The 13,140-nt window shown below is 40.0% G+C and overlaps 1 protein-coding gene across 4 annotated transcripts in view; it reads right to left on the bottom strand.

Moving 5' to 3' along the window:
- The window catches only part of SLC39A10 (solute carrier family 39 member 10), a 120,234-nt gene that overhangs the window by 57,823 nt on the left and 49,271 nt on the right, over positions 1 to 13,140 (bottom strand). The window contains exon 1 of one of the 4 annotated variants that reach the window (XM_083843028.1): positions 2,565 to 2,674. The exons of 2 other annotated variants lie outside the window; for them this stretch is intronic. In XM_083843028.1, the coding sequence (XP_083699154.1) occupies positions 2,565 to 2,648 (84 nt within the window). In that variant the 5' untranslated portion in view covers positions 2,649 to 2,674. Of the gene's footprint in view, positions 1 to 2,564; positions 2,675 to 13,140 lie in introns of those variants that run through there. One more of the 4 variants, XM_083843026.1, reaches the window with a different exon arrangement.

The following is a 13,140-nucleotide window of genomic DNA, read 5'->3' as shown; positions in this document are numbered from 1 at the left end:
GAATTGCTACAAATATGAGTTACCAGTTTTGGTTAGGCACATGAATATTCATCACGTAGAAGTAAATGTGTAAAAGGATTTAAATGGGTACAATCTAAGCAAGATGACACTTTTGAAAGCCTCTGTATTATCTAGGACTAGATTCTCAAAAAGTGTACGTGGTGAATGTTTCAGTACCTAACTATGTATCCACTCCCTAAGACCTCCCTAAGTCCATGTTCCTATATGTTGTGGAATACGGTTCTTAGCAGCTGACAGACTAAAGCTGCCAAGATTCAGTGATAGAAAACGTTAAGTATTACTAGCTGCACAGGCCCCACTTTCTTAATGCATACCAAGGAGCTTCCTGGCTAATGCTGCCAATCCAGTGGTGTTTCTTTGACACACAGCTCTGAGCTGTCATTTCTACAGCAGTAGCCCAGGCACCTCGGTGGAGGTGGGCTTGGTTATCCTTTGGATAGCTTAGAGATATATTGGAGGGGAAGGCACACTATGAAAATGGTCCACCATCCCAGTTTAAAGTTCACCATGCCTATAAAGGATGGAATACCTCAACATTAGTTAGGTGTCTTGAAGTCATTCAAATCCAGGTAAATTAACAACAAATAGAAATATTTTTAACACAAAAATCCAAAACAGATAACTGAATCACACACAAAACACTTATAGACAGAAGACAGAGATTAGAGGGAGCCATACAAAATCTACTTATCGCAAGACCAGAAGTTTCTTCTACTTCCTCTCTATCCAGCCAACGTGCTGTTAGATGTTCAGCACAGATGTTCAGGGATTCGGTCCTTTTGCATAGCTTATATCCTGAGGGATACAGGGAGCCTAGCTTTGGGAATCCTTCCTTTTTGTACTACCAACACCCTACTTGGGGAGTTATTAAGATTCAAGATTTCTTCCTCACTCCACCCTACTGAGAAGGATTTCTTAATATTCATTCAGTCCCAGGTAACTTCAGAATTCCTCTCTCCTTGCCACTGAGCGCCCCTTCGTGCTTTCAAAATGGTAATTCCCCTTAGGCCTATCTGGGAGCAATCATCACCTGCCCAGACAGTAAACAGATTATGCTAATAGTGCTCCACTACTTGGTTAAACCCTAAACAAAATTTTAAACTGCTGTGATGCAAAATACTCTTTCTTTTCAAGCCATTCAAGATCCAGGCTGAGGTCTTTTTTTTTTTTTTCCACCCACATAGCTTATCATGCAGCCTGAATTTTATGTGCATATGTAACCTGCCAGTCCTAGCTGATATATCACATAACTCAACTTTACTTGCAGTTTATCCAAGATGAGATTTTAATGTCAAATCTAACACCGCAGCAGTCTGTGACAGCGGGTTTAAAGACAAGTCCTTCTGCACCCCAAACTGTTTCCCTCCAAAAGTTGTTTCTGGGGGATGCCCTGATTTTTCCACCCCCTGATTACATGTCTAACTTGAGGTGGCACCCCTAACCATTGCTTGGCTATAGCTACTGCTGATCCATCACTAGTGAATTACATTTTCAATTATATAACACCTTTCTTAATTTAAAAAACACAAACACACTACGTAACATTGACTGCTTGATAGGAGTATAAGTTTACCATAACCCTATTTAAGTGCAAGCATTTGGTGATCCCATTGGGACAGCTAAATTATCTTCTGCTCTACCATCTTCACATTTAGACATTAACCAGGCAAGCAGTAAACAACTCTAGGGAAGAACAGTTCAAGAGGAAATGATGCAGTTTGTTTCTTTTTGAGCTTCTTCTGAGCTAATGCCATTAACACTCTATACATGAATGGTGTGAAAATACTTCTGATGTGTCATTAGAGACAGGTAATGATCACACTAACAGCATGCTTCTCTCCTTCATTAGAGCTTAACACACCTCGCTGATTCACCTATATCATTAACTACTTTGGCATGTTTCTACTTTTTTTTTTTTTCTTTTAAGTAATCAAACTGCCTATTTTACAAAGCAAAGGATACAGGCTGCTAGCTCAGCTACCAGCTATTTATCAAGCTGTCAAGTGTAGTCAGCGTACAACAGGCTTTCATACCCTCTCCACCATGGTTAGAACTTTAACACCCAACCCTCACAAGTGAAGAAGCTGCAAAACTCACAACACTTCTGAAGTAACAAAAGAGATGGTTCAAAATGTCATTGCATCTGATATCATGGCTCCCACTATCGAACCAGTTTCCTGGAGGAGTATTTTATGCCCACAGCAAATTTTAATCTAAAAATATTATCCTAAATTTCCAGGCTTATTGCTTCTGTGCACAAGCTAAAGCAGTACTTCTTTGATCCCCCTGAAGTTTCATAAACAGTCTGTGGGACAGGAAAAGCTGACTTCCTGCAACTCCTGGATTAATAAAGCAACCAAATGCTCCCCTCGGGTTTACACCTACAGACTGAGAGCTAGGGAGATCACAACAGACAAATTCTTGCCCTGCAACTGCAGCTTTCATAACAATTCTGTAGAAGTTGATGATATTTCAGCATTTCATTGTCTTGTAGTATACTGTTTGCTCAGCCAGGATAACAGTCAATATCTTATTATACTCACTGGTACACGCTGGAGATGACTGGACTCTGTCTTCGCAGGGGAAGGAAAGATACTAGTGTAAAATCTCTGGTCTATGTAAAGCATTCCCTTCCACAGCAATGCCACAGAAGACTACTGTGTAACATTTTATATGGACAAGGAGGTCCAAAATACATGGAGGATGTTTATCACAAGACTACTACCAGGAATTGACCACGAGGGAGGCCATTCTTGGGAAAAGGTCTGTCGTGAAAGCTATATAAAATTCCTGCCTCTGTCACTGACTGCCAGTAGCAGCTTTGTGGATTCCCTTGGGATGATTTACAAACAAAAGACACCAAAGCGTGCAGAGAACATGCTGACGCAATTGTGAAGTAATGCGGCACTACAGAACTAAAATTATGGTATTGGTAAATTATGTGTTCCCCCCCCCCCCCCCCCCCATCAGACAATAACACATCCAGTAATCAGAGAATTAAGAGGGTTAACTTGTTTCCTGTTGTTTTTACATCAGTTTTGACAGGAAGTAATTACAGGTAATTTGTTCAGACATGGTACTAATATTCTTTGTGCTTGTGCTGAAAAAACTGCACATTTAACTACTCAGAATTAGTATGATAAACTTCAGTTATCATCTGTACATATCTAACATACCCAGTGTATGTCAACTGTCTGTTTTAATAAGTTGCTCCAGCATTGCAAGCTAAGTTAGACACATGCTGTTTTGCTGTTTTAAACATGCACGCTATTCAAACCAGAGGCAACTGATCTGTAGATTAGAATTATTTGTACAGGTAACTGAAACAAATTAAACTTTCTACAGTATGAAACCATATTTAAATATATAATATTTAAATAAAAATAATAAAAAATGAACAAATATTTAATTATATATTATATGATTATATAATAGATATTATTTAAATTAATAAAAAATAAATATTTAATTGTTCAACTGGCACAGAGTTATACATTCACCTGGAAATTGACATGGCTGGGAACTAAAATCAGGCTATTTATTCTACATTTTAAAGTCTGATTTCAGATTCTCCTAATCTAGTTTTAAATTGTCACCATCAAATGTGATTATTCCCAGAGCCATTACCAGTTGATGGAGAAGTACTTTCCTCACACCAGAAATAAACAATACCCCCCACCTCTGTGCCTGAGAACTAGCTGCAGCTGATGGAAAGTGATGCATGCCTTGGGCAGGCCTGGAGGAACAGCAGCTGTGGGTGACAAGAAGGGACAGATTCTGCCAGAGAGGAAAGATGCATGTAGGAAAGAATGCTCCTCCACACGGGAAGGTCTCAGTACTACCTCCAAGAGCCTTGCTTATCCAAGTCTTTCTAGAAGCATCAGTGGGCTTTAGAGCCATGTAATCATAAGATCATATGATCACATGCTAGCAGTGTTTGGTTGCCCAGTTGGATGAAATGCTAGAAATCTGATGCAACTGTTTTGGGAAGACTTAGTATTTACCTCTTAGGCAAAGATTACAGATCAGCATTAATTATCAAGACCTAATTTAGATAACAGATTTACCTTTCATTTTTGCACTAATGCATTCTCCTCATTACTTAATGTTTTGCTGTGAACATCTTAAGTTATTATGAGAGATTACATTACGTACAGTAAGATTTTAAAATTATATAAAAACTAATGTAAATACACCTACATACAGAATATATTAGTACTCCAAAATAAAAAATCATTATGATTACAGTGTAATACAACTACTGAGCAGTTAACAGGACTGCTCAAAGATTTTCTTTCAAGCAGACGTGTAGGACATAAAACGTTAAACAGCTCATTAGAAAGTCACATTTAAATACGAGCTACCTTCTTGGTGCTGGACTTTTACCTCAGGGTAGACTGATACAGCTCTGGCTTGTAAACTTATGAGTTCTCTCTCTAAACCACAGTCAAATCTCTTCTTAGAACACAGTCAAACTTTTGGTGTTTTCCAATTTCTAGGTCCCTCGAGTTTAGAAAGAGAACATTCTCATCGCAATTATTCTGTCAAACTTGTGGGACACCCACACCAGGTACTTACACAAATTGGCTGGTTGAACAAAGAAATAGTTAAGGCGTAGAAATGCAGATAACTGCTATAAAAGAAACTAATTTTATTTGTAGGTGATGCAATAACCAGGAAGAATGAAACTGTGAGATGCAAGTGACTAATTTATGTGCAACCTCTGGGGTAATGAGTGACATACATTTTAATGCAGATAAATGTAAAACAACAAGACAGGACCAATGAATAGATATTTGCTGATAAGAAAGAAACAAAAGAGATGTGAGTGCAAGTGAAATAAAAACGAATGCATAGTCTGTTCATGATGCTACTAAAATGCCCAAAGTGATTAGGGAGAACATCACTATGTAACAGGGCAGACTGTACCAAAGAAAATCCTGAGTTGTGTTTTACATAATAAACAGCACCGGCAGTCTGATTCTATACTCTAGATCTCACTTGAACACAACTTTTTTTTTTTTGGAAATACATACAAAATAGATGATATGTAATATACTTCAAAAGGTTCAGGAAGAAAAAAAAATGGTCACTATCAAAGGAATCCTTTCCATCCAAATCAGAACTGTTATCTAAGGGATGAATTCTTAAGACAGTACTTAACTTTTTCTGTAATCTCACTCATTTCAATACCTCGATTTCCTTCTGTTGAATCTTTCCTGTCCTTTTTTTCATGCAGACAGTTGCTTTGCTAATTCACCTTGTGTTTGCCAGCTGACAGGACTGCTACAGTTATTTAACTAAAAAATACATACCCTAAAACTACAGCCCTGGGAGCCATTTTAATGTGCTGTCTGAAGGATAGCCAGAGTTCTCCAGTTCCACCTTTTTTTTTTTTTTTTTTCCCCCTCAGTATGAACTAACTAGAGAAGTAATTCTGTTTCCATGAAGATTGGATTTGGAACATTTCGAGCTTGAGGTGGAATGTGTAACCAAAAGGAAAAAGAATACTACCCCCCCAACTCATAGAGAGCTCTCCATTAGCTTCTTTACTTGAAAGCAAACTTTGGTATAATCATTTCAGAATTGCTTAGGAAGTAAGGAAAAGTGATAGCTGAAAGAGACCTGCAATTCATTGCTCCAGATGCATCCCATAACTAAGTAGAGGAAAGACATGCCATTTTTTATTTTTCCAGTCAAAAGGAACAAATCTGCAGGAACACAGCATGTATCTTGTAAAAATCAGTAGGAGAGACCCTACAATCAAAGCAAAGGAGGATGAAGAACACTAACACACAAACGCACTAGCAATTTGCATTAGTTTGAAAACAGTGAAAGTTACAGAGCCCCTAGAGATTGATCTTGCAATTTCTTAGTAAAAACTTGGGGGGGTGAGGTGGAGAATGACACACAGCAAAAAGCACTTTAAAAGTAAACAAAAAATCTCATAGCATATTTGACTACAGAAAATGCAATATACTTGCGTGCAGGGAAACAAACCTATTGAATGGCCTGTGTTTTTTCTATGCAAGTTACTGTTTTAGATTGCCAGAAGTTGTTGGTTAATCATGTGACTATGTGATCTGGGACAAGATCTTAGATATAGCTATAATGGCATTTAAACTTTCACTCTTCAGATGCAGTCTGAGCCATTCAGCTTTCATTAACTTGAATAGGGTCATGATCTTTGAATCAGTAACACCTGCATTTTTTTTTTTTTTCCATTAATTCCCATGAGCTCTATACTTGCTACAGCAATGGCTTAGCTGGTGACAACTAATATTTCTAAACCAAAGAGTTCCCTCTTCCCTTTTGATCTTTCTTTAAAGCAAAGTGGGTGTCATTTTACATTAATTCCCTTTTTGTCCTTCGCTAATGCTTCTGGCTAGAGGTACTAGAGCCAGGTTGTGTACTCACTTCAGTCTGGCTGAACCATGCCCTCTGTGACCGTGCCTCTTAGGCGCAGGCTGCATTAAGCCTGGTGGCTGTACCATGCATATGCGACTCACCTGCATGCTGGAAATCTGTTAGACCACGTACAAGATGGACTGCACACATGCTGCATTGCATGTTTCTAGTGCACTGCTGTACAACTGATTTGTCTCACTGTGCCAGCCATGATCTGCATTGTTCAGAAGGCCACGGACCTCTCTTCCCTTCTCTTCCCTCCATCCCTCCGTTCTGCCATCCTGTGATTTTTACCAGAGTTGTGAAATCCCAGCTGGTGCACAAGCAGCTTTCCTCTCCCTTGAGTTCAAGCAAATTTTTGCAAGGAACCCTTGTTCCCACTTTCCCCCTCCTCACCTGTGATGGCAGGCAGCAGAGTTGTGTGCTCATACTACTAAGTATTCGGATTTATTTTGCTTTGTATTCTGCAGCTTCTTTCATTTGGTCTCAGTATTTAGATATGACTTTTGCAGAGTGCACACAAGTACTTCCAAGCTTATTTTTAGAACACTAAACATGCATCTAAAAACAATGGCCTCACATTTACTTTTTTTTTTTTTTGATTTCATACTCGATAGGAACTCTGCAACACAAGTTTGACAGGCATTACTTAATAAAGACAGTCGGTTTCAAACTGGGCTGAAAACAAACGTTCACTCTAATTTAACCATGCTGCCCCTACTATTATGGAACATCCCTTCTCAACAGACGGAGGATCACCATCTGTATTGTAGAATGCATTTAAAAACCATAAGGGTCTTTCCTTGTCAGCAAGCATCAAACAGACTCTTGGATCTTGTAGACTATGTGGGTAGGTATAGACTAAGCAAAAACCAGCAGGAGAAAGCATTATTAAGCTAAGTCTATGTCATTATTAAACCAATGCCCATGCCTGCTTTTGAGATATCAATTAATGGCTTGAGGTGCCTCTTCTCGGAATAAAGATCAAAGTTCTGATTGTATATGGTCATGAAAAATTTAATTTTTTTTTTTCTGCCCCCCCCCCCCCCCCCCTTTTTTTTTTTTTTAAAGCAAGAAGGGGCATGTTACTGTTTGTGTTGTTCTCCCTGCCAAAATCCAGTTTGGTCTGTTGAATGCTCCCTATCCAGCACGGTCTGGTTTTGTTATCGCCTGTTTTATTGGAAAGAACATCATGCTGCAGGGCATGCATTTGATAGTTAATATTCTTATTATCAAGTGCACCTTTTGCAATACCTCTGTGTTTTGTAACCAGGAAGCCCAGTGTTGAAGGATCCCAGAATTGCAACTGTTCCCTGTTTTTTTCACTAAGGGTACCGATGTTCGGTAAGGTCCCATGCTGTTAGAACAGCCTCCCATTGAGGTGATTAACAGTTGCCCAAACTCATCACCTAACTGAAGGAACTAAGTTAGGAAAACAGTTGCCTTAAGTCACCTACCTAGTGTGTTTAAATCTGGGCTATTTTCTGAGGACCAAGTCACCTCTGCAGAGACTATACATGGAACTGCTTCACTCAGCAGTATTGCTGCTAATTAGCTGAGTTTGGCCAGTTAGCACTGAAGAAGGGAACAGAGTAATTCATTGCATATAGTGGTGCCAACACAGAATTGTGATGTCCAGCAGTGCAACAGAACCACACTGAAACGTGGGGCTTCAGCAGAACTGCGAGGAGAAGAGGATGCCAGATTCACTTCCTCTCATCCAGCAGCTCTCTGGTTTGAACTCTTCAATAGTCAGTGGTAAATGTGATTTTTTAAAAAAAGAAAAAATGGAGAAAGCTGCTAGCATGCAAAGTTATTGATGGTTTTTGAGGAAATAGGGTTTGTGAATTGTGTAGCAGCTAGTGGTGACAACTTTTACCACCCTTTTCAGACCAAACACGTATTTCCCTGCAGTACTGCAAAGCCTAGTTCACTCCCACGCAGAAAGCAACGTTAACATCAAGAGATCATGATAACAGCATATTTACACTTTTGTGAACAAGAGAACAGCTCACCTGAACACGGAAATGGTTGTTTCCTGTTTGGGATTCCCCTAGCACTACTTTTACCAGTAAGAAGCTAAAGGGCACCTTTGCAGCACCGCAACCATGTGCCTCTTCTACCAATGAGCAGCTAAAGATACATTCTTTGTAGCTAAGGATAATGCAAGGTAATGAATGTTTGGCAACCAAGGACACATCTTTCTGCCGTACTCAGAACTGGTAGGGCATCCAGCATTTCCCACTTCCTGGTGAGTCTGAAGGTCAACAGGAACCTGGGAGCTGAGCTTAGCCTCCCTCTTGGCAAGAAAACTACCATCTGGAGAACCACTCTGAAAGGCTGCTGAGCACTGTCCTCCCACCCCCAACACAGAAAGTAACCTGGTTTGTAACCAGGTTATGAAGTCCTTTGTTCTCACAAAGGATGATTTAGAGATACTTTGCTGCAATAACACTGATCAGGCCAGGCCCAAGGGGAAGCCTGTGCTAGTGGTACAATGCCCACCTCAGCAATGTGTCTGGCTGTTTCCAGCCAGCTTCTCAGATAATGAAGGATAATTTGTTTGAAGGTCATCCATTCTTCTGCGCTTAAATAGAGTTTCTGGTGAAGTGTTAGTCATTCACAGAATAATTAAACCATAAGAGACGTGGTTTCTTGCCAAGAGATCATAACACGGTTACACTGGGCCCACAGCCGAAGGGAAAGTACATCTTTTGAAGCCTAGTTAAAATGCTTGTATAGTTTAGAACTTTCTAGGCACTCTTCCATACTGACAATTGACACACACACACCTATATATTTAAGCATTACATATCTGTAAGCAGGCTCTTTAACCAAATGAAAAAGCAATCACTACAAATTGCCTGTGTTCACTGTAAGTTTACAGAGACCAATAGATTTAGCTGCAATACATGGCGCTTTTTTCCTTTTCTGGAGGAATATGCTCTTGATAACATTTCCAAAGACAGATTTGGGATGAAGCAATCAATGATCCGAAAATCGGAAAAAAAAAACACTTGTTTAAGCAGAGGCAGGGTAGTAATCTGAGGACATCTTCATTGTTAACTGGAACTCAGTGCAAAGACCCCAGGGCCAGTACCAGAACTGCAGGCAGCGTATCTCGGCAAACACGGCTCTGTAAGACTGGAATTAATAGCTGCTACTTACTGCTTTTGGGTGTGACTGGACATGGGGGATGGAGAGGATGGTACGGGCAATGGATTTTTGCTGTAGATACTCTGGTCAATGATCGGGAAGAGAGAGGTGATTGCTGGTGAAATTGAAAATATCTTCTAATGGACAAGACCTTTTTTTCCCTTCACTTAGAAACTTTTTTGTTTCTTTCAGCTGCTTCCCCAACTTCATTACTATCATTTTTTTATGGGGTATTTCTTTTCTTATATTAAGCCTGATTACCTGTCAATAGCAAGGTCCTGCCTGTTGTGCTACTAAGAGTTGGCTGGAGCAAGAGCGGCATGCTCACCGAGGCAGTTTTGGAGGTAGTGGAAGAGCTAGCTCCTTTGGAGAGCAGGAGTTTTTGCCATCAATTCCACTCAATCCAGCACATCCAAAATAGAAAGAAGATAGAAACAGCACAAGTGATAGCTGTGCTGCAGATAGGACTGACCTCTAGCAAGTGTGGAGGGATTACTTCTGTGGTTTCCAAAGGTCTCCTGTGCTTTTGGGAAAGGAAGTTTTGAGAAAAGAAACTATCTAGCTTTCAAATCCAGTGATCAAATTCTACTTTTTTTTAGACTTTCTCTGCTACAAATAGACTAGAAACATTTTGATAAAAGCAGATTAGTCCAACAGCTGGGCTCCTGATTACAGGCTTTGCTGTTGTCCTTAGCTCCTAAGATGGAAAGAAACAGTCATTGCTGCATGGGCCTCAGAGCCCACCATGTACCTTTGGTGCTCAGTGGATCCAAAAGCACGTGCTCGGGATTATAAGCAGGAAACAAAGAATGAAGAGAAACCAGGCAGTCATTAGTCAAGGGAAAAAGTAAAAGTTTTAACTCTGACTCCTCCCAACAACTGATTAAAGGCTAACATAGCAGTTTGGCTGGAAAGACTGCTTCCCTCCCAAGCCTCAAGGTAACCAAGTATTGTAAATGCTTTGGGGGAGTGGCAGCAGAAGAAAGGCAGAAAACTGCTATTAGCATGGACTTATTTGAGGTGGGCCCAAACAAAATCTGAGCAACTCTTCAGCTTTGAGGCATCTTCTTAGCTATGGATCACAGCTCTGCAGTTGAAGATCTCTTAACTGAGAGTTTTAGGTATCAAACAAAAATTGGTGTGAGACTGCAAACAAGCAAGTGATAACTCCACACAAACAGGCACACATATTCGATTTCTTTTGAAACAAAGGACCTTTGCTATTCAAAGCAGTTGCCCCAAATGATGGGCTGAAGGCAAGTTCCCTTCACAGAACTGGGCACCATGTAGGAAGACATCTACAAGGCTGGCAAAGCTACAGAAGTATTACATTCTCTGCCTACATTACTGGTTACTGAACTTTACTGCAAATGGCAATGATCCTATCAACTGAGAATAGACACAAAGTAGGGCAGTGGTCACAGTGCACCAAGGCAGTACTGATGAAGTATGTGGGGATACTGAGGACAATTCTCATCCCTTCCTGTTTGCTTGCCACTTTGCAGATGAGGTCACTGAGAGCAGGAAAGGAGTTAAATGCAGGTTTTTCCTCATGGGATCAAGACGAAGTTAGGAAAACAGTTGCTACCACTGTCCCTTGCTACATTTTCTGGGACACTGAAGGATTTGTTGTAAAGAGAAGCCGTCTCTGTCCATGGCCACGTCCTAATGTTGGATACTGTTCTAGCTGCAGCTGTTGTTACTATTCACAAAGGCCTATGTGAAAAAATTACTGCCCTATCACCTTATTTCTACCAGGAGCGTGCTCTTTTAAGGGATCTCTTGCTAGTTTCTTGTGAAAAAAAAAATGTGGCATTATCAATTTTTCCATGGCGAGCTGAACTTTCTCCAGAATGAAGACAGCAAAATCTCCATGACAAAAGTCTCAACAAGTTCTTGCAAGGAGGATGTAAGAGGGACTCAAATGAGACTGTCTTCTTGTGTAGATGGGAAAGAATAGGAACTTACAGTCTTTTATCATCATTTGAAAACAAATCATTGTTCAGATACACATTGGCCTTTATTGGCATATGAATTAGAAAAAGTCTGGGGAGAGAAGGTCAATGTGGTGTGGAACCTTTCATTTCCCCAGATGAAAAAAACTCACAATTATGATGGCAGTATATCAGATTTCAGACCTGAGCTCTGAAAACATCAGGAAATAATTTAGAAAGTTTTTGCATTCTTTTGATCATAAATGGCAAAGCTACAAGCTTCCAGTGATGTTGAACTGAAAGGAAAGTAAAATAAGAACACAAGTACCTTTACTAACAGCTAAAGGTTATCACATGTGCCAGCATCTTCTGCATTTAACAACAACAGATTAGCAGGATCATTAAAAAATAAGAAGAAACTCCAAAGCAACAAGCAATGAATCTGTTTTCAATAAATAATCTAAAGAAATAGTGACTGGGTATATAACTAGCTTTGCACAATATAACTCATTATCAAATCACATGAAGATGAACTAATTTGGGAGAAACTAGTAAAAGAAAAAAAGGATAAGTACTTTGAATGACAGTGCTACCAAAAGAGTCGATGCTAACTATGGATACATAGAAATCTACTGAAAGTGCACAGCCACTAGAAGTGCACATCCCTAGAATAACTAGGGATGTGATCCCGTCACTGTCAGAATAACTGGAAGTATGGAAGGCACCAGCCACAGCTATTAGTTAGCTACAATACAGAGTGAGTTCCAAAAGAGAGGCTGGATAAGGGGTACAGAGGTAACCTCCCCCCAGTTCTTCACTGGATTAATGGCATGAATATGGTGTTCAAATTCTTACTAACCATACGGCAGTCCCAATGAGAACCCACCAGGCTGAGCATTTGCTGCAAAAGTTTCTCATGTGGCAGAAGACCTCAGCAGGCCCAGACAGCATGCACCCTACGGTACAGCGTGAGAGAGAGGAAGAGTGTGCCTATATGCAGTTGCTCCCTCCTAAATTCACTATAGCCTGAGAAGAGTTGAATTATACTCACTTGCATGGATTTTGCTGCAGAGGCTGGAGGTGCCAGTAATTTATACGCCTTGGGTTTTTCTTTCCAGAGTTCACAGTGGATTTGGGGTGCCAAGTGTGTCTGGGGGGGGGGGGAGTGAACAGGGAAATCAGAATCAGAGCGGCCAGAAAATGCAACACAGAATGACTAAGTTGTTGATGTCTGTTATAACTTACAGCCGCAGTAAAGTTGAAAATGCAAAGCCGTTTGGAAAATATTATATTGGGCTGAACCTCTTATGAAAACCCAATTTGTTTCCACTAGAATTTAGTAGGTATTGGGCACCTGAGCTCTGAAAATCTCAGCCTTAAATTTTTGCTTTAAAAGAGTAAGGGAGAATTTTTCCAGGTTATTGAGAATGAAGCTAAGTGGATTTCAGAGAGAAACTCTTGATATATCTACATAGATTATGCTGCTTTGGTAACGAGAGATCAAACAAGTCATTACCAGATTAAACATACTTTTCATTCTTTGGAAGCTTTTCTAGATCACATGGCTCAGGTAGTTAATTTAAGAACTAGCACCTTTGACTTTTCCACTTTATTGTACAGT

This window comes from Anser anser (genome assembly GCF_964211835.1).
Source record: "Anser anser genome assembly, chromosome: 6".
In the NCBI taxonomy this organism is placed as follows: Eukaryota; Metazoa; Chordata; class Aves; order Anseriformes; family Anatidae; genus Anser; species Anser anser.
The sequence above is the reverse complement of the archived record's forward strand: the minus strand, read 5'-3'. Positions and strand labels throughout refer to the sequence as shown.